The sequence below is a fragment of the Corvus cornix genome, chromosome 1A, assembly GCF_000738735.6.
Source record: "Corvus cornix cornix isolate S_Up_H32 chromosome 1A, ASM73873v5, whole genome shotgun sequence".
Lineage (NCBI taxonomy): Eukaryota > Metazoa > Chordata > Aves > Passeriformes > Corvidae > Corvus > Corvus cornix.
The window spans coordinates 32,039,487-32,064,232 of NC_047057.1; the positions used below are offsets into that span (position 1 = coordinate 32,039,487).

The 24,746-nt window shown below is 39.4% G+C and overlaps 2 protein-coding genes and 1 long non-coding RNA gene across 7 annotated transcripts in view; 2 read left to right on the plus strand and 1 right to left on the minus strand.

Annotated features, from left to right (window-relative positions):
• USP15 (ubiquitin specific peptidase 15) overlaps nt 1-7,991 on the plus strand; it is a 61,703-nt gene extending 53,712 nt beyond the window's left edge. The window contains exons 13-22 of one of the 2 annotated variants that reach the window (XM_010413630.4): nt 8-102; nt 278-466; nt 1,275-1,390; nt 1,519-1,794; nt 2,099-2,169; nt 2,535-2,650; nt 4,510-4,659; nt 5,041-5,144; nt 5,706-5,794; nt 6,097-7,991. In XM_010413630.4, the coding sequence (XP_010411932.1) occupies nt 8-102; nt 278-466; nt 1,275-1,390; nt 1,519-1,794; nt 2,099-2,169; nt 2,535-2,650; nt 4,510-4,659; nt 5,041-5,144; nt 5,706-5,794; nt 6,097-6,282 (1,392 nt within the window). In that variant the 3' untranslated portion in view covers nt 6,283-7,991. Of the gene's footprint in view, nt 1-7; nt 103-277; nt 467-1,274; nt 1,391-1,518; nt 1,795-2,098; nt 2,170-2,518; nt 2,651-4,509; nt 4,660-5,040; nt 5,145-5,705; nt 5,795-6,096 lie in introns of those variants that run through there. The other variant, XM_019279856.3, reaches the window with a different exon arrangement.
• On the minus strand, nt 6,783-20,549 carry LOC104698345. Its single transcript, XR_753307.4, has 2 exons — nt 20,179-20,549; nt 6,783-12,937 (listed from the first exon to the last, which is right to left on the minus strand). It is a non-coding gene; the product is annotated as an uncharacterized LOC104698345 (long non-coding RNA).
• Nucleotides 20,550-20,640: 91 nt separating this feature from the next.
• The window catches only part of MON2 (MON2 homolog, regulator of endosome-to-Golgi trafficking), a 68,463-nt gene continuing 64,357 nt past the window's right edge, over nt 20,641-24,746 (plus strand). For all 4 annotated transcript variants that reach the window (XM_039571067.1, XM_039571070.1, XM_039571068.1 and 1 more), the window contains exon 1: nt 20,641-20,855. In XM_039571067.1, the coding sequence (XP_039427001.1) occupies nt 20,745-20,855 (111 nt within the window). In that variant the 5' untranslated portion in view covers nt 20,641-20,744. The remainder of the gene's footprint in view (nt 20,856-24,746) is intronic.

Genomic DNA, 24,746 nt, shown 5'->3' on the forward strand with positions numbered 1-24,746 from the left:
TTTTCAGATGATTGTTACTGATATATACAATCACAGGTTCCACAGGATATTTGGCATGGATGAAAATCTAAGTAGTATTATGGAACGTGATGACATTTATGTGTAAGTGTAGATAACACGTTTCATGTCTCTTTGCAATTTGTTTAGTTATTTGCAAAAGATTAAAACCTAGACACCAGATAAAGATGAAACTGAGGGGGAATATTTTTTTATTTTTCCCCTTTGTAGCCTTTTCCATGACCATTGTTCTTTGTATTTTTGATTGTTTTTCTTCTAGATTTGAAATTGCTATCAATAGAACAGAAGATACAGAACAAGTCATAATTCCTGTTTGTTTAAGGGAAAAGTGCAGGCACACTAGCTACAGCCATAGTGGTTCTTTACTATTTGGTCAACCTTTTCTCATAGCAGTGCCTAGAAACAATACTGAAGATAAACTGTATAACCTGCTGCTGCTAAGAATGTGGTAAGTTTATCGTTTAAAGAAAAACGATTTTTTTAAGAATAATGCTAATAGTTGGAATCAAAAGGCACTTACTTTCACGTGCTAACAAACTGATTAGATTTGAGTACTTTTATTTGCTTTCTGTTAAATATTAGATACAAAATTTTAGCCATTATTGTGGATTTTAATTTGATTTTTTGTTAGCATGACCTCATCCAAAAAGTATTTGAGAAGATGGTAGAGAGTCAGTCTGTATTGTTAAATAATTCTCTTGTATGCTTAGCTGTTTATTAGGTCTTGGTAAAGTGGAAATGTTTTCCAGTGATTCTGGTATGGTTATACCTCCTGTATCTACTGCTCAAGCTTATATATGAATTTATGTTGCAAAAGTACATTGTAGACACTTTCTGAAACTAGACTAGAATTAGTGTCATTATATAGAAAAAATTAGAATTACATAACCTCCAGTTTAAGTTTATGCTTCTTTTTCTGTTGATGTAACTTTCTCTGTGATATGGTTAACAAACAGTTAAAGAAATTATTTCTGGACAAACAGAGACTGAGACCAAGAATCAGGTTGTCTTGGGCCAAGTACCTGGCAAAAACGTACAGTTACATATGAGCAGGTTTTCCTATGTGCTTGTAACACATAGGAAATGTTGCTTATTGTTTCGCAATAAAACTGGTAATTCAGAGTAAATCAGAAAGGAGTGCAGAAATACAGTGCACTAGCAAGGAGTTGCGGTAACAATTTAATTACCAGTTTGAACAATGTAAATTATTTAACAATCTGTTGTTTGTAACTGTTGCTTTCGCTTGTTATATTTAGCCGATATGTAAAAACATGTACTGAGAGTGAAGACACTGAAGGTTCTCTGCATTGCTGTAAGGACCATGGTATCAATGGTAATGGCCCAAATGGAATACATGAAGAAGGATCTCCAAGTAAGACTGGGATATCTAAACTTGTTTAGTATTGGGTGTTGAATTTGAAGTGCAAGTTAAGTCTCTAGTGTCTTTCAGTTATTGTCATTCTGTCTCATTTCTTTGTCTTTATTCTTCGATTGCTTTAGGTGAAATGGAGACAGACGAGCAAGATGATGAATCCAGCCAGGATCAGGAACTTCCCTCAGAGAATGAAAACAGCCAGTCGGAAGACTCAGTTGGAGGTGACAATGACTCTGAAAATGGATTATGTACTGAGGATACTTGCAAAGGTCAACCACTCACGGGACACAAAAAGCGATTGTTTACATTCCAGTTCAATAATTTAGGCAATACTGACATAAACTACATCAAAGATGACACCAGGCATATTAGATTTGATGATAGGCAACCTAGGCTTGATGGTAAGTCACGGGGAACAGACTGGGCAACATTTGGTTCTGATACTCTTTTCTGATTCCCATGTTTAATTTTCTCCGTGTGCTGTTTGATATATTTTTTTTTTAAATGGTAAATTCTGTATAAATAATTAATTTTTTATTGCAATTGACTTTTGGAAATGCAGAATTTTTATGTGCTTCAGTTTTTTGTATTAAATTCATTATAGCATTGTTTAATTTATTTTGAAGAGTGTTTGCCCAAAGTTAATACAGTTTCATGTAAAGCAAGAAGTAATATTAAGAGAAAACATTTTTTTTTTAATCTTAGAAAGATCTTTCCTTGCTTTGGATTGGGATCCTGAATTGAAGAAGAGATATTTTGATGATAGTGCAGCAGAGGTAAGCTGTTTATGTTGCCCCTTTTCCAGCACAAATAAAAATTAAATGTAAAAAATGCAACTTAATTAGTGTGATGTAAGAGATTGTAAATCTTCAAAAGAAGAAGTAAATATATCTCTTTTTCACGTTATTCTTAGTAATATGTTGTCATAAATAAACTTCATATATACATCCAGGTATTTAGCAAATCTGAGGCTTATGAACTGGAAAGTAAATCTGAAGCTGTGGAAACTTTTTGCTTGAATGGTGTCTGATCAGTTTTTCCATATATAGGAGCTTTGTAGTTACTGTTTATAGTAAGACGACATCACTAAAATGAGTTTTGTTTCATTTGTTCTCTTAACTCAAGAAATACTTCTCTTTAGGATTTTGAAAAACATGAAAGTGTGGAATATAAGCCTCCCAAAAAGCCTTTTGTGAAATTAAAAGATTGCATTGAGCTGTTCACAACAAAGGAAAAACTAGGTGCTGAAGACCCATGGTAAGCACAAAAAATTAAAATTATGTTCTGTGGTGTATTTCTCAAAATTAATCAAAACCACACTTGAACATAGAGATACATAATTGATTTATTAATGGTATTTTGAATCTTGGTATTTCAAACATAGTTGAAAATTCTCAAAATGTTTTCTGTTTTGATCCATTACTTAACCAAAATTTTTACCATGTGCAGAAGATCGTATTGTAAGGAACACATTTCATGCATTCACAGTTAGAAGGAAGGGTCAATACATAAGATGCTCTAGTCTGTGGACTGCGATGGACAGTGAATGAATAATACTGTGACAAATTGTTTGCAGTAGTTTAAAAAAGTACTCCTTTCTGAGATGAGAGAGGTTGGTGCATACTGTAGTTTCTTTATGCAAACACATACCTTGCCTTGCATTGATATATGAAATAGGAACGTGCTTATACAGCAGGGTTATGGGATGGGGGATGTCTGTAGTCAACAGAACACCTGAAATTCATGTTCTAGCCATTAGGTTTTTGGCAGAGACTTGGATTCATGATTCTTCCAAATTTATAATTTGGAATCATATCTGAGTATTCATAATTATAGTATGTTCCCATAAGATCCTTTCTTTCCAGGAGTTTTCTAGCAGATAACAATCTTTCATTGACACCTTTAAGCTCAGAATTAAATTTGAAAAGAGAATCTGCCAGTTTTTCTTCTACAGATACCTAAAAGTTTTGGAGATCTCCAAACATTGTCAGCAGAGTTTCCCCTATATTTGTGCAGGGTAGGGAGCTAACTTACAAAATCTCATTTTTTTTTTTTCTGGGTTTGCTAGTTTATACAACACTGGATAGACTGTTTGAGATACCATATAACTCAGGTATGGTGAAGTGCTTCCATTTTTGCAGCACATTTTAAGCAGAGTATTTGAACTACACAATACAACAGTAGAAGTCAAGCACCTGCTACTGCATCTCACCAGAGGTCATTAATCACATTTTTCTTCATTTGTTAGGTTGTCACAAGTCTAATTTACGGGAGTTCATCATCCCTAGCCCAGCTCTGTTAGTATTCTACATATTCTAAGCCAATTGGGAAAACACACTTTTAATTTCAGCCTGCCCTTATGGTTTTCCTAATTTCTTGTGATTATCTGATGTTGCTATTTAAAGACACTTGTGCAGCCTTTTAATTAGGGCTCATCTCTTCCCCCCCCCCTAGATTTTTACTTGTTAGATGCCAGAGTGTAGAATATGCATAGACTACTTCACGTAAGAGTTGCTTCCATTCATTCTTACTTATCTTCCTCCCTGAGCCATAGTGGCTGGAAGATTCAAGTATGCATTGCAGGGAACAGAAATTTCTAGTCACAGCCTGTTTAATACTTGCCTACTAAGAAGGGAAGTTTCTAGTAACGAGTTTTTCCAGGTTCCCTTAGTCACTGTTACCTGGTTTTGGATAGTAGATGAGATGGGGTGGGGGATGGATGAATTTGGAAACTGAAACTTGAAAGAACCACAGTTGTCTGTTACTTTTGGCTTTTTTTTATGGTTAGTTTCATAACACTAAATCTTTTTTTTATAAAATACAAGAATGCTGTGTTTTAACTAAGGATACAGGGATCTGATCAAGGGATATAGGAGATGAGAATCCAGTACTGGGGGATGCTACTTCTGTGTTTAAAATTATGCTGAGCTTCATTGGGATCACACTTGCACATTTTAAACTGGAAGGGGTATCTATGGCATTAGTAAGGGAAGATGAAAAGTGTGTGGTGTTTGCTCATTCAGTTCCTCCCATGTTTCTGACTTTCTCTGTAGTAATGTGTTTTAACATACATATGGACTACACTTACTTAAAATTGATTTTTTTTTTCCTTTTAGGTATTGTCCAAACTGTAAAGAACATCAGCAAGCTACTAAGAAGTTGGACTTGTGGTCACTGCCCCCCGTACTGGTAGTTCATCTAAAGCGCTTTTCCTACAGCAGATACATGAGGGACAAGTTGGATACATTGGTTGACTTTCCAATAAAGTAAGAAATCCAAATATTTTGATGCTAGAAGTGTAAAAGCATGACTAGGGCATGTGTTTAATACAGCAATTACATAAAATGGGTTTGTTCTCAGCTTCCATGAGAGGATCCACTAAACTAATGACAAAATGCTTCTGGGTTAAAAGTACAAACTTGGCAAAATAATAATAATAGAAAAATAGGGAAGACTGCTGGTTCCTGTTCTACTTCTCACGGAGTAGAAGAGATGCTCTGGCAGAGTAGTGTGGTGTATTTTTCTAGGGAATACAAAGTAAGGGGCTCCAAGACCACCAAACTGAAGTGGTTAAAAATGCTACTAACGTGACTGACTTTTGGTTGGGTTTTGTTGTTTTATGTTGTTTTGTTTTGTTTTTTTAACAGTGACTTGGACATGTCAGAGTTCCTTATTAATCCCAATGCAGGGCCTTGCCGCTACAACTTGATTGCTGTCTCCAACCACTATGGAGGAATGGGAGGAGGGCACTGTAAGTTGATTTCAAGTGTCATCATTCTAGATGTCAGCTTTCTTTCCACGTTGATTTTGATTGAAGTACTGATCACTTTGAATCAATGGTGGTTTTTAGTGGTTATGGGACAACTTTTTTTGTTACCTTGAAATGCTTTCACAAGTATTTTAACACAAAAATCTGTATGCAATGAGCTTTCAAGAGTAAGTGTAGGTTCTTTTATACTTCTAGTTATGCATATTGTGAAAAGAGAAAACATAAGAGCTACTGTACTCTTAAAACTGGTTTTGTCTTGCTTGTCTGTATTTTTGTTCATTGTGCTTCTCCTTGAAAGCAGAGAGGAAGAATGACTGACAGATTGTATTTTAACTGTTCTTTTCAGTAACATTGTCTTTAGAATGGAAATGTTAGTGATTAAGCTCTCTTTGCTCAAAAAAGATAGTGTTAAATATGTTTAATAGTGATAATGAGGTTTAGTTAGTTAAATATTAAGTGTTTGACAGTAACATACTCTAGTAACAGATTGTATTACATCTATGAAGATACAAAGTCCTGAGACATTGTACTTTTTTGTCCTAGATACTGCTTTTGCAAAAAATAAGGATGATGGAAAATGGTACTACTTTGATGACAGTAGTGTGTCCACTGCAAGTGAGGACCAGATAGTGGCAAGTATTCCTTATGTTTCCAAATTTGGGACTGTTGATGTTTTCTTGTCAGGGTGCAAAAAATGAAGAGTAAACCATGAAACTTGTGTTAAATTTTTAAGGAGTAGTTTGTGTTCTTTCAAAGGACAGTACAAACCAAAAATGTCTTGCTACAACATTCAAAAATAACTTACATAAACAGTCTGGATTTCTTTGTAATTTTACCTTGTATACTTGGAAGCAAAGAAAAAAAAATCAGTAACCTGGATTGTAAATGTTTTGTTTGAAGCCTCCTGAACATATTGTACTACTCTCTTTTACAGTCCAAAGCAGCGTATGTACTCTTCTACCAGAGACAGGACACAATCAGTGGAACTGGCTTTTTCCCACTTGACCGGGAAACTAAACAAGGTGCTTCAGCTGCCACAGGCATCCCACTAGAAAGTGATGAAGACAGCAATGAAAATGATAATGATATAGAAAATGAAAATTGTATGCACACTAACTGATGGGAAGAACTAGAAGCCATAAAAGAGACTCTCTTCCTGGGGATACGTATTGAAAGAGTGAAAATGCCCACCAAATTAAGAATAAAAATCTGAGATGCGGAGTTTCAGATAATAGAATGTAAATCTTTATTACATTTTAACATGTGCAGTACTTGAAGTGAAACAATAAAAATTAAACAGAAATTGTCTCTAATGCATTTACAGTCTCATATTCACAAGGTATATATAGGATATCACAAATAAACCCCTTTTAAGTTTTCTGCTGCTGTTCTGATGGATTTTATGTTTTCTTTTGTTTTGGCTGTGAATTAATAACTAAAATATTAAATCTGTGGACTTCTGACATTTACTTTTCTAGTACTGCAAGAATACTACTGCCAAGTCTAGTTTCTGGATGAATATATACATGTTCCTTAGGCTGCCAACAGACTACAAGTAAAAATGTCATAAATACCTAAAGAAGTAGTTTTCTTGAAACAGCAATTTTTTGTGTCTCCCTATTTTTTTTTTTTTTTTAATTTGATCACAATAGAAGAAATAGCTTCAAAAAGGTGTTTTAACCTTTTGTGATATAGTGGAACATCCAGAATATTACGTTCATCTTACTGCTGCTGTGGAACAGGTTCTGGATTTCATGCTGCATTAACAAAAAGGTTTTCAATTAAATGTAAGTATCCATTGTTGCTTGTTGGAATCTACTCCGCAGACATAATTCCTGTTACCTTGCTTCTAAGACATGCATAATTTTAATCTGATAACAGTCCAAAATTTAAATTGTGCTGTAAGTTCTCTCTCCCCACTTTTGGTAGTTTGACTGCTTGCAAACTACTCCGTACGAAGGTCCGAGTTAATAGTATTCTGTATCCATAGTAATGACTGTGTATCAGGCTTAGTTAAGAATTTTTTCAATATAACCTGCCTTTAAATTGTTAATTAACAAAATCACTTTAAAGGTAGGCCTGTTAATTTTCTTTGTGTGTTCCGGATGGAATTCACCATAGCCTTACAGTGTATCTGAAAAGGTAATTCATAAGAGAATTGGCATTTGCATGTTCAAGTCAGAACCTGTACAGTATATAAGGCATACAAACTCCAAGTTGGATTTCAGTTAACTATGTTCAGGGGTCCAGGATGCCAAAATAAGTGTGACTGTTTGAAACATTTTTTGATTTGCTGCTTTCCCATTGATCTAGTTGGAAGAATGTATTGTTGATTTGCATACAATACTGCCTTTGAGAGGGGCTCTTAAATGTGGGGGCACATGTCACATATCTACTACCTGGAGAATTGCTTTGTGTCCCACTGTTTAAAATTTAAAAAAGAAAAAAGCAAAAAGTATGATGTTCTTCACTTGAACTAATCAAATACAATAGGTTATAAATTGTGTATTGTAAATAAAAGTTCACTCTGTGAGTGCACATTTTGGTAAATTATTTATTTATGTTAGCATTAAAAAGTTTAAAAAATTGCATTTGACCAGGATATAAATGAGATATGTTGGACATGGCTTTGCTTTATACCTTGATATTAAAACTGGTGTTTCATCCTGGTATTTTAAAGCTGCTTTGAGGTTTTTTTTTTTTTAAATGTAAACTAACCTCCTGCATGACAGAGGTTAAAATTTTGTCTGCACTTGAGTTCACTTGGGTTTACATTTGAAATGCGCATGTTTATTTATACAGATTTCAATAAAGCTATTCAAGGCCTTATGTAGTGCTCCATTTTGTTAAAAATTCTTTTCCCACAGTGTTTGTGTCATGGGTTGTCTTTGTCTGAGAGTTATATTCTCAGTTACAAACTGGTTATGTAATGACCAACATAGAACAAGATTAATAGTATTTCCAGTAGATAGTATATATAAAAGTGTTTCTCTCCTGTCATTGGCTCTGAAACATAAGGCTGCAAAAACAATGTCATAATTTAGTTTGTTTTTAAAAGTAATACTGTAACAATAATCAAATGCAAGTATGCTAATTGTGAGATGGCTGGGGAAATGAGGGAATGTATTTAAGATTATACAAAACTATGGTGTTGGCGGGGGGGAAATGATACAAGCTTTTGGAAGTAGTCCTAGAGAAGTCATCAACTCTTTGAATAACACAGACCCCCCCCTATATTTATACTCTCATTTTTTCCATATCTTGTTAGCCTAGAACTTGTTTGGAAAAACCACACAGAACAAAAGGATCAGATTTGTCTTACCAAAGTACTTTAGGAGTTTGTAGATTGGAGCTTTAATATCTGATAACTCAGAGTCCTAATGCACTTCATTCTCCCTTTGAAAATGTAAATACACACACACAGAATGTTATATTTGAAGGAATGTACTTACCTACTAATAATTGGATCATCCAACTAGAATTTAAAAGGGTATTGATCAAAGTAACATTCAATTAGGAAAAAAGTATATAGATGAATTCTAATTTTTTTCTTTGTTATTGTTAATTTGGCTTCCAAGTTTACAAACACACAAGTTTGTATAATCAGCTTCCCAATCAGAGATAAAAATCAGTAATATCTCTATTCGAGTGTCTCAAAGGTTTCTAGGACTTGAGTCAAGTTGTGAGTTTTATAAAACATGTATTCACATACAAGAGAATTCTTCCAGTGTGGACATGTTTTAAAGTACAGAAAGTATATTATTATTTACAATGTTTATCGAAAGTTATTCTCACTTAACCCATCATTTATATGGAGAAGAGAATCCTAACATCTGTTATGAATCATGTCAGATAAAAATCTAGTGTGCTTTTTTCATCAAAACATTTGCTGTCAGTATAAACATACATATATATCAACATAAACTCTAAAATTACAAGATTCAGTTAATTTTGTTAATGTGACAGTCACAGAACCAGAGTAGAACAGAGTAGGAAGCAGAAGAGAGCTTGCAGTTCCCACTTATTCTGTAGATTTTGTGACAGCAATATGTCATTTAAAGCCAGACTGGGAGGGAAGGAGAGGTAAAGAAACACTGCTCAGGACCTCTTGTTTTAGTTGGCTTCAGACAATGTCCTGGATGCTTTGGTGCATCATCCACCTAAATTAAAGTCCCACCTGCCCTCCTGGCACACTGAGGCGAAGTTTGCAGCTTACTTTTGAGCTGATGAAATGAGAAAAGCTGTCAGATGTTCCACAGTCAGATGATGTGGAAACATCTGCTGCATCTACAGCTACTTGCTAATGGGAAGGCCACAACCCCTTCTAGCTTTCCCAGGAAGTTAGCCCTGTATTACGGAGTGCGGTGTATTTTTTTAAGATATTTGAAATCTTTAGAGGGAAATCAGTATGGCAGGCCAAGAAATTAATTGGCAAACCCATTAGTTTTCTTTAAAAATTATGCTGCTTTCTTTGATGTCAGAGTTGTAGTTGCAGGGTACGGTTTTTCATTGTTTCTAAGCACTAGTTACTTTGACAAAGAAAATCACTATAAATGTAGTGAAATAATAGGAAAACTGTATCTGATAGAATAAGCATGTTCTTAGTCTGCAGGCAAATTGCTGTCTTCAGATTTTTTTAGTTCTTTTTCCCAGGGGGGTAAACATTGTGAAAACAGTTCCACTTCTCTAGTTCCAAGATGGCATGCTTTACTGGCATAATATGTTCCTGAGGCAAGGAGATTTTCAAAAGAAATTGCACCTTGGAATAACATGGAAAGCCGGAATAGTCCAAATGTGAGAAATTTATTTAAGGAATGAACTCGGTTACTCTATGCCAGCTAACATTAACAGTCATCCTGGGCCAAATTATGCAAAAGTTAATAGAGGATTCTATTGATAAAGAATTAACATCATTTAAGTAAATGTTGTTACTTGTCAGGGCAGTAATTGAAAAAGACAATTGATAAAGATGATAACATAGGTGCACCTAAATTATTTCACTACTTGGCATTTAACTGTCACCTTAAGTATTACAATACTGTTATCAAAACATGACATTATGCAGTATCATCCAATACAATGTTTAGGAAACAACTAATAGCCTCAAAATAATTTCCATTAGGAAGTCATTGTGGAATAGAGATGTTATTGAAGAAGTTGGTGGTACTTGGTCTTAAATTAATGTTTTTATTCAGTGTGCAAAATATTCTGATCTTGCCTACAGAACATGGAAAGGAGTAAATACCCCATAATCCTCTGTAGCCCCAGTGGACAAGCAATTCAGCACAAAAACACTGGCACAAGAACTAGTCCTAGGATACATAAACAGAATTGAGAAGTTGGATTAATCTTTCTGGATCTCCGGTAAGGAGCCTGTAAAAATACACTATTTGAGTTACTACCTTTTAAAAGTTTGGATTGTAACCTGGGACAAAGTATAGAAAAAAGTTACAACCCCAGAGTAAATACATTTGCACTAACAGGTGGGGAGAAGAATTGCTTTCTCAGACTACTGAGAAGTGCCTCAGGTTGCATTCGACACCTTATGAGGGGGGACTTAACTCTATGCAGAGTGTCTTGGAGTGTATGGAAATATTCAAAGAACTAGTGGTTCAAAACTAGAAGAGGACAATCTGAAAACAGAGATAAGTGTGGGAGTCTTTTATGCAATTACTTGTTTAGAAAGGAGAAGAAAGATACCAGCAAAACAACTAACAGAGGCAAGTAGTGTGTTGTTCTATTAACTCTGGGCTAGATGCCTTCCCTAGGCTACAGAGGGAGGCAGCTGAGAGGTGCAAGGGCCCTTCCCCTGCTGGGATGGAGACTTAGTCTGAGTCATCTGAGTCACCTTCCTCAGCTTTGAGATCCTTGAATCCATAAACATTCTGTTCCTTTCAGAGGAATGTTCCTGCCTCTTTAGACCTAATTGTACCCATTAAAAATCACTTAGAAGTTCTGAATGGAGGCCTGAATGTGTAGGTATTTGCTCCGAGCTCACCGTGGTTTGAGGGAAGGCCTTTACTCACTAGTGTTACAAGAATTTATTAACAGGAGAATAAAACCCATGCTCTTGTTCAGCATAGCGAATGGTATGACTTTTCTTCCCTTCTTTCACCATGGCTACCAACTTATGAAGCCACTCCAAACCTTCTCTGTAAGACTGTCCTAGTTCTGGCCAAGGACACGAAGGATGGAGCCTGGAGCCACATGTGCGTGGCCAAGTCATCGTGCTGTTCCATACCATCTTAAATCATGGCCAGGGGCAGGGAAAGGGCTCTTGCTTCCCAGGACGGGGCAGGGAAAGGGCTCTTGCTTCCCAGGACAGGGCAGGCATTCTTTTATCCAGGGAGCAGTGGGGTAACAATTGTCCCGACTGGAGGGTTTTGCTGCCATTTTTTTTCATTGTTTCAGGCCTGGGGGGAAAATGTACACAGAGGGTCTGGGGGCCATTTTGTTCTTTGTCTTGGAGCTGTGTGGCAACAGGTTGGGTTGCTCGGATGGCGAGCATTTTTTGTATGTAAATCACCCTCTTTTTTGTTTACTTTTGTTGTTAAATAGTGTTGCTGATGTTCATTTCCTTATGTCATTGCTGTTTCCAGTAAGTTGTTCTTGGCTCCGGATCTCTGCCCTTATTCTCTCTCACTAGAGAGGTGGGGAAGGGGAGCAGCTGTGTGTAGTTTAATTTTCAGCTGCCCTTAAACCGTGAAAAAGACCTTTGATTCATGGTCATTTCCTCCAAGTAATTCTTTCCCCCAGTTACAGCCTAAACCGAAACATACATCTCCCTTTTCCTTCTTTTCTTTGCCGTTCTGGAAGAGCATCCCTGCCTCTCCATAACAGTTTCTCTTAAAACACAATGACCTGTTCAGACTTGCCCCTGTTGAAAAATGAGTAGTTCCTTGAAAATTAAAACCTAAATATTGTGCAATTGGTTAAGAGGTCTGCAACCACCTCTGGGGGCACAAAGGCATTTTCCAGAACACAAAGAATGCTGTCTGGAAAGACTTCAGATGAGCTATGCTTGTTTTCAACATCTGTCAATGTTCTAAAATACATATTATGCTCTGGGTATTGTGTAAATGTGTGTCTTTTGCCCGAGGAGAAAGTCTGCAAACACAAGGGACAATAATTACTGACTCTGTATCATCTATACCTATGAAAAGCAAATACAAATAACATACTGATTTTTGGTATAGGAAATAATGCCTTAGCAGATGTCTTTAGGAAATTTAACCTCAGCTATTTATGTAATATTTTTGAGATAAGGTAGCACAGATTAAAAGATAAATCAAAGAAGGTTGTACTACTAGTTAAGATGGGAAGAGGCATTTGCTTATCCTCTCTACACAATTTTTGAAATTCTGTTTGGTTAATGTCATGGTCAGTCTGAAATTGTAATTTAGAAAGCTCATTTTTATGATTGTCCTGATTTTAGACAAATTCGGAGGAACATCCAAAATGAATGTCCTCTGATAGAAGGGAGGTTACAGCCACCCCTCCCCCACCAGGTTCAGGAAAATATTTTCTTCTGAGGAAATTGAAAGAAAAAACTTATTTGACAGACATAATGCACAATGGGAAAAGAATAATGCTAAATAATAAAACCTCTCGCTGTGGAGAGAACCTGGTAAATTTCCAGAGTCCATTGTGGGTGTGGCTTTCTCCTCTTTGCAGTTGGGTTGGCTTGGGTCCCTCCGGGCTGAGGTGTAAGGTCTCCCAGCTGATGTTTTGGTGTTCTGAACAGTCCAGAAGAGAAGAAGAAGAAACCAAAGTCCCTGGAAAAAAAATTCAACTCTCCATCTGTCTCTGGAGAAAACAGAGCCAAAAGCTGGCTGAAAAGTAGGAAACAGGGGGCTTCCTCTGCTCTTGCTGCTGCAGAAGCATGCAGAGGAGATAGAGTGACCGTGGAGCACAAACTGCTTCGAAAGGTTCTTTTCTTCGAAAGGTCTGACTTTTTTTTTTTTTCCTTTCTCTCGCATGCAGTTGTAAAGACACAGAAAGGCACAGGAATCATGTCTGGGCATAGAGTGGCGACACGGGGTACACATCATAAAGTCACCCCATGTACATTGTTTCTGTAATATCAGGGAGGAAGAAACAGTGAAGAACTGTGAATGTATGTAAAAATAATCACACTAAGACAAGCCAAGAATATGGAGAAGCCTATACTGCATGAATAGAAAAGATGAATGTGATGAGAAAGTAGCTGTAAGATACTACTGACGAGGTGGTAGAGGATTTAGAAAAGGAGCAGAGTCCTATGATTAAAAAAAGCAACTACTGCAAAAGTCAGTAACAGGCAACTAAAAATTGAAATCTTTGATAGTGGTGGTTTGTGTTGCAGAGCTACAACAAAAAAGCAATTTGGTTTCTAGGAAAGGATTTAACTTCTTAGTGAAGTGTTAGGGTAAACCAGTAGAAAGGAAACAATCTAGAGGTGATTCCAAGACATTATGAGGATTGGGAGCTGAGCTAATGAATTTTAGGAAGCAGTTTACAAATGAAGGCTTGAAATGTCCTGAAGGGGGAAAAAAATGAATCACAGAAACAATTAGATTGGAAAAGACCTCTGATTAAACAGCACCATGTCAACTAGACCATGGCACTAAATGCCATGTCCAGTCTTTCCCTAAACACCTCCAGGGACAGTGACGCCATCACCTCTCTGGGCAGACCATTCCAATGTCTAATCACCCTTTCTGTGAAGAAATTCCTCCTGATGTCCAACCTAAATCCTCCCTGGTGCAGCTTAAGACTCTCATCTTGCCACAAGTTTCCTGGGAGAAGAGGCTGACCCCCACCTGGCTACAACCTCCTTTCAGGTAGCTGTACAGAGTGACATGGCCCCTGAGCCTCCTCCAGGCTAAAGAACCCCAGCTCCCTCAGCTGCTCATCACAGGACAGTGAAGTGCCAGTTTCTTTGAAATTCTATTGTTGGTAAGGCTGGTTCTGGCTTTCTGTGATCTTGCCTCCAACAAAATAAGACATTCAAGCCCACCGGACATTTGTATATGTGTGGCTGAGTAAAGGGAGGAGTGGCTGGGTCAGGAATAAAGCCATTTGGTAAAGAATCTGTCAATACTTAGTACATGTTAACTTCTAATTTTTTAATTCAATTGTTTATCAAATGTTCTTAGATCATGGCATGGTTTAGTTAGTTATGACTGAAGCAGGGAAGCAAGGTCTTTAGAAATAAACAGCTATAGGAATCTACTGATGACCGTGCTGTCAAAGGGAAATAAGGTTTCAGACTGGCTAAACAAGTTTTACATCCCACTTAATGATCTGTTCAGTAGCTCTAGGGCTTGGCTCTCAGGTGGAACAGTGAATATTCAGACCTGGAATTTCCTATGCTCTAGCCAGTAGTTAGCCAAGAGGCATCCATGCACTGGTGTGAGGAGACAGAAAAGCTCATCCACCATGCCCTGGGAGCAGGTTCCAGCAAGTGGCTGCTATTTGTGAAATACTGAATACAACTTGTAGAAATGCTGCCAAAATACCAGTATTAACTGATGAAATTAACTATGTAACTGCCACACATATGCATCCTTGGTTATGGATGTCTCTGCTTGCACATGACCCAGGGTGTACATATGTTCAGTGATACAGCCCTGCTTTATTGGGAATGCGTATTCACACATGGAGGTGATCTGGGGAGCCATTTTACTACAAAGGAAAGCTTTTGGATCTTTATGACTGGATACCTTTGGCTGTCTTCCAAATTTCCTGAGAAGTAAGTTCATTCTGTTTAGCTGTTTGGACCCAACCTGAGTAACAAAATTTCTTTCAGACTGCTGCTTATAAATACAGCCATGCATGAACCTCTACAAATATTTATCTCAAAGGCAAAGTCCTCTGAATCAGATAAGGAGCCTATATAATCTTCATAAAGCAACAAAGATGAGTGCAACACATAAGATAAACCAAAGCCTTTACAACAAGCAGTTCTTCATTCAGATCTCTTCCATAAGAATTTTCTAATTCCTATGGTTTACAGAAAGAACAGCCTGTAAAAGAATGGAACAGTCCCACTTCAGTTATCTTTGCAAAGGGTTGTGCTGGAGGCTCTCAGAAGTACATGGCCATACTGAGTCTTTTCTAGGCTGGGCTGAGTTAGCTACAAATTACCTTGGTCATGCCAGCAGTGTTGCCATGGAGTGTGAGAAAAGAAGAATACCTACATGGTGTGTTAGTCTCTGGGCAGCTTATATGAGTATAGTGAGTGTAGCTATTTCTATAATTATTTTCTGTGTTTTATAGTCCCTGCTACACAGGGGCACTCCTAACACAAAGGAACCAACATCCATTCAGCTGGTGAAAACTGTCCTGTAGTAATGATATCACTTAGCAGCCTCAGGGCTGCAATCTGGAACGATTATCTTAAAGGATTCACCAGAGCCTGCAGAAAGCATCCAGTGACTTCTCCTCTCTGCTGCAGCGGCCAAAAAAAATTATTTTTACACAGGGGAACACCCTTCTCCTCTCTGGTGTTGCTCTGTGATTAGTAGATTGGAGGTTACTTGGTGTCTGGAAGTACTTCCATAATTTTCACACAAGCTGAAGAAGATATAAAAAGGAAACTATTAAGATGTAGGGAGGTTCTTGGCAAATAGATGAGAGAACAGCAAATAATGAGATTGCAGCACAATGCATATTACTGACATTCTTGATGGGCATGTTTAAGTTACACATCCTGCAGTGAGCATGAGATAATCAGAAAAAAACTTCTCCTGAGAGAGCAGTTGAATCCACTGTCCACTGGAACAGCTCTGGATCAAACAACAGTGCCTAGAATCACAACTGGTTTGCTTCAACACAACTGTGCCTTTATCTCTAAACCAGCTGACTGTGACCTGAGGCTGTGCTAATTGTTCAGGTGGTAAGGATGGTCAGCACTGGGTTTTTCTATGTAAGTCAAGTAGCATCTCCACCTCTTTTTCTCTATTTTCTACACTTGACAGGAAAAAAAGTATCATGAATGGGCTGCATTATACACCATGCAGGGAAAAAAATCACAGATTAGCAGATTAAATTCTGTTATTTGTGTAAGGGAATGAAAGACAAAGTCAGTTTAAAGCACAGAGTAATGTTTGTTTCCCCGGCCAGCCACATACTTCCTGTGTGAGCTGGAAAGTATGTCTCTGTTGGTCTGTTGTTACATTGCTAGCTCTAACACAGCAAAAAATTAATTCAAGCAGTGGACAGCAGTTCTTTCTCACAAAAGATGTTACCAGGTTCAGCTGATTCAATGACCAGCTCTCAAAAGGCCAACACAAAAAAATAAAAACCAACACCACTGCTTTGAGAATCTGCTTCAACAAGATTCAAGGAGGAAAAATTGGAAAAACAGCTTTGCTGGCTGGTTACATGAGAGTCTTGGAAGCATCTAAGCCTCTGGTCAAGAGATTTGTGTGTAGGCCCTGAAGTGAGCTGTGCACTCAATAGGGAATCACTACTGAGTACCTAATACATGTCATAGGTCTGACATTTTGGGTATTGCTGCTTAACATTGTTGTGAGTGACCTTACACAAAATGTGACTGATTTGAAATGAAAATTACTGATAGTTTGCTAATGACAAAAAGGATGATCCACCAGTAGACAGCAGCTGGGACTGCTTTTTTAGTCAACCAAATGAAATAAAATGTGTATTAACTGTTAGTATACAAACAAGATGAGTACTAACATGTAAACATATGCTCACACCTATGCAGAAAGGAACACAGGCTAAATTAATGAGGAGTTCACACTGGAAAATGTAGTTTTCAATCTATTGGTAGATCTAACACAGCCATATCCTAAAGGAACAAGGGTTCATATCTATTCCATAAAAAACCCCCGAAGAGTACTAGAGGGAAGTTTATGACTTCTTTTAGCCCATTTGTGTCACAACAGAAACACTCCCTTGGCCCACTTCTTTTGTCTGTAATTTAAGGAGGAGCTCCTGAAGTGTTCACACAGTAAGGGCTTCTTTGTGCTTACACGGACCAATACAATGCACAGTTCTTATAAAAGGCTACAGGGCATATTTGGTATTAATCAGTCTCTCACTGTCTTTTGATTTAAAATTTAACTTTGCCTTTTGACATCAGTATCTATGTTCAATCTGAGGCAAAATTTTCTCCATAACAACTCTTAACTCTGCAATACAAAAACAATCACCAGAGTCTGCAAACACCTTTACTTTTCCACACAACTGATTTTTCATATCCTGAAGTTAGTTTAGTATTGTCGCTACTTAAAGATTCATATCACTTACAGAAGTATACAGGAGTGTAGGTAAAGTGAACTCAGAGGAAAATCACAACTCTTCCCATTACAATGAAACCAATTCATTGCCACAGTGAATGCCACTGTATAGCATGATGACAGAACCCTGCTCTCATATACAAAGCCTGCATCTGCATACATCTACCAGGATGGGCTATAACTACGACTAAACACCTGAAATTAATACAGCCGAATGCTACCCCATGTTTAATCCAATTAAAAGGACTGATGTGCACCATTTGGAATGCACGAGGTAACTTAATGAGTCACAATAGGTCTCATGAGCATTTTTGTTGGTAATTAGGGCCATAAAGCTACACGGAATTATTTCAGTCACCCACTGCCCATCACAAAATAACATATAATTTAATAACAAAGCAAACCACAATACAATAATTGCAGTGCAATACAAAGTTAGCTTAAAAGCTGAGAGATGTGCCTGAGATGTAGGCACATATATTGTTCCCAATTAAGTCAGCTTAAAAGCTAACTAGCATTCTTAGCTTGCTGGTCAAAAACGTGCTGTCAGAGATGTCCACGTATGCCATGCCACCTTCTGAATCAAAAGTGAGTTGAACTGTAACTGGGGTATTTAAAGTGTAAAAAAGACTGGCAAGCACTTCTGCTCAGGGTCAGGACTACAAGCAATAGAACCTATTGCAATGAAATGCAATTGCAGAAGTCACATTCACAATCAAACCAGTGTCACTCAAAAGGATCCTGGCTATTTTAAACAGTTTAACTGCACTGATTTAGATTAACTGATAAATCCCTGCATTTACAAAAGGCATCCATCAAAATGGTGAGAAAGATGACCTTGTTGTTTAAGAGACATGCCTGAGATTCAGGCGCAAGTATAGTTCCCAGTTCTTGTATTCAGCAGATCTGGAAGAGTTTTCAATTCTACAGCCACTGTAAGATTAATTTCCAAACTCATGAGCAATCTTGCAGTATTTGGCTGGCAATGCTCAGCAGACTGAGTGTCTAGGCTGGTAGTTGAAAAGATATGTATGATCAATGTAAATGATGTCAAGTACGCAAACAGGCAGACAAGTAGATACCAGGAGTATCAATGTGCCCATGGCTCACTGTATACAGTAAACTGGTGGAAAAATCCAAACAACAGAAAGGAAGTAAATCATTAAAGCTTACCTAAGAAATACACGTGCATAGTAAATCATTCATTCATTCATTCTCCTAGCTAATCATCCATGTTTCTTATTAAGGTATTTGGACTGGTCTGCGAATTGCACCAGGCCTGAAGCCCAGAACAGATGCAGTAAGATGGGAAAATTCTTAGGAAAATGCTTATTGGTTAAGCATGTAAATAGTTCTACTGAAGACAACACTCTTGTGCTTTTGTTGTTGGGGTTTTTTTAAAGTAAGCATAGAAAAATCAAAGCTTTTGAGAACACACAGACCAATGCACTTTGAAAGCATAACAGTGTTATAGAATCATGTTTGCTTTTACTGGACACAGGGGTGAAATCCTAATTCTTTGTCTGACAGCATGTAAAGCTTGACCACCTAATCCAACTGTGCAAGTATTACAAGCAGTTTTAAAAACTCACATCCATTTATCCAGTTCTGTTGAGCTAACAGCCAGTATATTGACAACAATGAAATATAAAGATCTTAAAATAACAAATTACTTAGAAAACAATCCTGCACTCTCTGCTTCACAAAGCACCCCTAAAAATTTATGTGTTCAGGTACAGTCAATGCTGTGCCAGCTTACTATATCATTTGCAATTAATCTCACAGTAAATTAACTCAACATACAAGTAGGGATGCTCAAATTTATGAAAAGTTCTTTTTGCTTTTTCATTACAAGAAAAAAACCTCAAAATACTAGAACATTGAGTAAGACTGAAGACTTTCAGGAAAATATGAAGAAAAGCTGTTACTTAAAATTAAAAGTTTTTAAATAATATGGCAGTAAAAATTTATTCTTCATTTGACTTCTTTGTAATTTTTTTCCAAGACTCCCAGGTTTGAAAACTACAGCATGTCAAAACTCATGGATGTTTTCCAACTCCTTGGGTTTATAGAAGAGGAACAGAACCATGCTGCATTACAGGTAGGTAGGCAGCCAGCACAGTACAGGATTTGCCGCACCAAGAACACAGAAAAATTATTATTCCAGAGATCAAAACCTTTGTGAAATGTTAACTGTTATGGTGAATGATGAATGGTGTCCTCCAGAAGGAAGCTCCCAGGCAGCCATCAGGCCTAAGCTCCCTGCATCACTACAAGTAACAGATACTGAGGAGCTTGTGCTGCTTGTTCGAGAGCCTGCTTTAGGAATGGGTTAAAAATTGCTGGCTTGGAATTCTGAGGGACACTGCTGGTGACATGAAAGGTGCCCGGGACCCAACTACTCCACGTGCCCTTGGTTTTTCCCTGCCTATGTTATCTTAAAGCTTCTCAAAGAAGGATTCACCCTCGCTTCGCCAAGAGGAAATCACGGAGCGCTGCGTACGCACACGGGCCGAGAAGGGCACAAAGCTTCACTCCCACAGAATGGGCAAGGCTGGAAGGGACCACAGTGGGTCATCTCGTCCAACCTCCCTGCTCAAGCAGGGTCACCTCAGAGCACATTGCATAGACTTGTATCCAGACGGTTCTTGAATCTCCAGCGAGGGAGACTTCACAAACTCTCTGGGCAATCTGTTTCACTGCACAGTCACTCACATTGGAAAGAAAGCAAGAACTTCAGTATTCAAAAGAAAAACGTAACAGTATACCTCGCTTTTTGCTTTTTACAATCAAACGCTCCTGAGAGCCGGACTTGGCCAGAGGGACCGATCTCCGCACCCCTGCAGCCGCTCGGCGGGGTCGGCGGCCACCGAAGCCCAAGCAGCTTCGCCACCACCTTCCTCAGTGACCCTTCGGCAACGCCGTGGTTTGTCCCCTCCCCACGGCAGCTCCCCAGCGCCGGCGGCCCAGCCTCGGCCCAGGTCTCAGCGCCTCTCCTGCCCCTTCACGCCGACCCGGTGGCACTGCGGGGAAGAGGAAGGGGCCACGCTCCCCGCGCCGCGGCCGGCCTAGCCGGCAGAAAGGGTCCGGTGCCGCCTCCTTCCCTCCCTCCCTGCCAGCGGCCGCCGCTCTCCCCGCCCCCGGCCGTGTGTGCGGAAGCTGCCGGCGCCCGGGATTGTGGGAGCGGGGGGCGGACGGGGCGTGGGGAGGGGACGCGGCCGGGGCCGGAGGGTTCCGGTGTGGGGTGCAGACGTGTCGGCCGGGCCCGCGGAGCGTCAGGCGCTGCGCCTGCCCTCTGGAACAGCGCCCGGCCCGGGGCCGGCCCGGCAGCGCCATGGCCGGGACCAGCAGCCCCGAAGCCGTGAAGAAGCTGCTGGAAAACATGCAGGGGGACCTGCGGGGCCTGAGCCTGGAGTGCCGGAAAAAATTCCCCCCCGTCAAGGAGGTGAGTGGTGCTGAGCCGAGTCAAGCCGGGCCGTGCTGGGCTGAGCCGGGCGGCGGACGCCGCTCCGGAGGGGCCTCCCTGCCCCGGGGCCCGGCCGGAGCGCAGCTGCCGGTGTGCCCGTGCTCCAGTCCCCAGCCCGGTGCCGTTCTCGGTGAGCTCCGACCTCCACGGCCGCGGGCTGTGCCCAGACGGGGCTGTTCGTGTCGCGTGTTCTGTGGCTGTTGTTTTCAGTGCGCTGCCGAGGCGGGGGCCGTGGGCCGGGCTGTGCCCCTCGGGGAGCGGGGCTGGCGGACAGACCGTCTCTTGACGGGCGAAGAGGGGGCGGCCCCGCTGCACCCTCGGCGCCCGCCGGGGAAAACACAAAGTTCGGCTTGGCTGTCTTGGCACCACCGAGCGAGCGAAACTCGCCGGAGGCGAGCTCGGTGCTGGGGCTTGGGCGCCCCGGCGTGCGGGCACCGAGCGAGCGGGAGCCCGAGGGGCTGGCTGCGACCGAGGAGGGCCGTGCTCAGCCCCGGCCGGCCCTGCGGCTGCGGTGGGAGCCCGGGGCCCCGCAGGTCTCCCCTCGGGTCTGTGCCTTGCTCCTGTCTCGAAGTGTGGCTGTGGTGCCCGGGCCGGCGTGCCTTATTCCTGACCATTGCACATCCGTGGCTGCCGGTGTGAGCTGGGCGGGTCGCTTGTCATCACTACCGCGTTGTTTTGGCGTTGTGTGGCTTTCCAACGGTGTGGGCACAACCGAGGAAGCTTGGAAGACACTGAAGTTTGGGTTACTGTTTTTTCTGCCCTTCTTAAAAATCCCTTTAGTAAACTCATTCCAGTAAGATTGTATGTTTTATTTTTGAAATCTGAGTTTATGCTGTGCAGCCTGAGAGCTCAGTAATCTCGGTGAGCAGGATTACTTTAATTGAAGAGCAATTGGAATTTTTCTTGCTAACTTAAAATATCCGTTTTAACCATATGTTTTTCTGTTGTTTTTATACAGTCAGTTTAACTTTTTCCCTATCAGTAGTTTGCCACTTGCTGTTTAAAAAAGTTTTCCATGCAATACTGGGAGGAAAAATACTAAAAGATTAAGTCAGATTAACTTGCAGACCCAGAGGCCCAGAAGAAAGGCATTGCATGTGTTATGTGACTTTGGTTCCAATTAAGTGATAGCATATTTAATGTTGTATGAAGTATTATACACTTTAACAGCTGAATTGAAGCTAATGACTCTGCTTGTTTTGAAAGACATGAAGTGACACACTGTAGCAGAGCATGTTATGTACTGTTTTAGGTTGTGGAGGAATGCTGGTGTGTTTGAGAAATTTTGTGTGGTCATAGAAAAACAAGAGAAAGTTGTGATCAGTCCTGAGGAATTGTGTGTGGTGGTCACATGTAAATAAGAAAAAGCTCTGATCAGTATTAACAGAAGTCTGTGTGTGTTTGGAGGGAGGCCGGAGTGCTGCTTGCGCTCCCTTCTGTGTATTACTATGTAACTCTTGTTTAGTCTCTGAACAAGTTTCCCCACTGTGTTAATGTTTATTTTCTTTGAAATCGACAGAGGAGATGGGCAATGTCGTTCTTAAGCTGGTATTTTAAGTAATGCTTCATTACGTTTGCCATGGCTAAGTATTATAGTAACTACTGCATGTCCTTCATACTTGTTCAGCACGTTTATCGTATTCTTGTGTAAGTTCGACTTTTGTGTTGTTCCCTTTAAATTGACAGCAATTTGTATAGCTTTCTTCATTGAAAACATGTAATAAAGTTTTTCACAATTGTCTGGGATTTGGGTAGGTTTATTGGAATAGTACTGGAAGATGTTTATAAAGAGATGGAACTTTCCGCTGGGAGCTGTGTGCTCTTACAGGGAGTCTGAGGTGAAAGCAGTCCTACAGTAGGATGTATGATACAGTTTCAGGAAACGATCTTGCTTCCTCACTTCTGGAAGCTATTTTTTTTTTGTTCTAGTTTTAAAGGAAATGGGTGTCCTTTTTTTGTCAAATCTCAACTGCTAAACAGATATTTTAATTGCGTATGTTTGGTCTGGTCATGATTAGATTTAGCTAGAGTAATTAGAGGAATGGCATATTCTTCTTACTGACTCAGAACAGCACCAGTTTTTTAAATCATGCTTAAACACTGGCTTTTAAAAACAAATTCATACCACTTACAATCTCACTTTTTTACTTGCAGTGTAACTAGACTCTCCCACATGCCCTGTAATTTATGAGTTTATATTGCAGTTGATGTCTATGCTTTCATGTCACTTAATAAGCTTACCATACTGGGATAAAACTACTGAAAAATTCCTAGTCCCAAATTAATAGTTGTGAGATGTATATCATAGTTGTTAGATTTGATAGGTACTTTATAAAGGTAAGCTGCTTCTCATAATCTTTGTAGTGTCTGATATAGTAAAAGATTTTGCTCACAGTTGTTATCTTCATCCACTTCTAAAGTGAATTGTCTGTTTGGTTTTATTTTGTTAGTTTTGTTTTTATATTAATAGTATTAAAATTCTACAAAGTGAATTTAGCTGATTGGTTTGCTGTGATAAAAGTAGTAATGTACTTTTCAATTCTGCTCATTGCTCAGATGATTAACGTGAGTAAATCCTTTAACCAATACTGTAAGGATTTAGACCAGTTGTATGATCAGAAAAACAGAGCCTTTTTTATTAGAAGGGTTTTAGTTTTCACTCTTTAAACACCTTTCTAATGCATGTGTTATTACAAAATTATGCAGTATCTATTAGGTTCAGAGAGACCAAAACAATATTAAATGATTCTTTGAACAGGCATGTACGTGACACAGCTGAAGTTTACTGGAGTTCTTTTGGGGGAGGAGGGTGAGAGTGGGGTTTGGATGCAGAAGAGAAGGGGACAGCCAACCATGGGATCTAGATCTTTTCCTCAATTAGGAGTAAGAAGTAAGGTCTTAATGAACCCTTATTGAAAATAGGACTTGAACTCTTCCATGTTTTAAGTGCTTTCATTTCAATTTTTCTGTTACTCTGAGTCTGTAAAGTTTTCTTAGTAGGTCACGTTTATGTGAAAATCATGTAGTTGTAAGTCCAGTAACTTACAACAGTAGAGTCTGAGGTTTTTGCTGACTTCGATAATCTGTTAAGAAGTGTTGAAATTACTGAGTTACTCCCACTGTTAAACTTGGGACACAAATATGTGGCCAACTTCCTTCCCTTTAGTTAGAGCTTTTAACTGAGAAATAACAGGATGTTTGTTGTCTCCAAAGCATCCATATGTTGTCTGTGCTCCGTGTGACAAATAATACCCAAGTAGGTTTTTCCCTAGGTTATGCCGTTTAAAGCTTTAAAAATGGGAGCTGCAGAAAGAACCTGTAAGTCTGAAATTATGTTGCTGATGATGTTTGGAGTTTAAATAACGTAACAGACTTATTAATAGTAACTGGTGGAGAACACCAGTTACTATTACACTTGAGACCCTTGTCTCTTTGTTGCTAGAGGTTTTTTCTGTTTGATACTTCCTCAGATCGGTGCCGACTACAGAAGCATACTAGGTATGAATGCTATACACTATGAACAAGAAGTGATTTGGTGATTGTGTCTCTGAAATACCAAACCTGTTTAAACTGGCAGACATATGTGTTTGTATTTTCACAACATATTTCTGTTGCCCTGCTAGAAAAACAGAAATCAGCCATGGATGGGATAGAAGCTCTCAGGGCAAGTGTAAATAAAACACTGTTTTTTAGAGCTTGAAGAGGATGGAACAGTCTTTGGTACAGGCATCAGTCCTGTTGATGTTATCTAAAGTAATCTGGCATTTCTCCTAGAAAACAATACTACTTGGTCATTAGTGTGTCATTTTTAATACAGTGAGCTCTAAGATTTGCTCTGTACTGGACAGTATTGTAATGCTGCTAACGCTG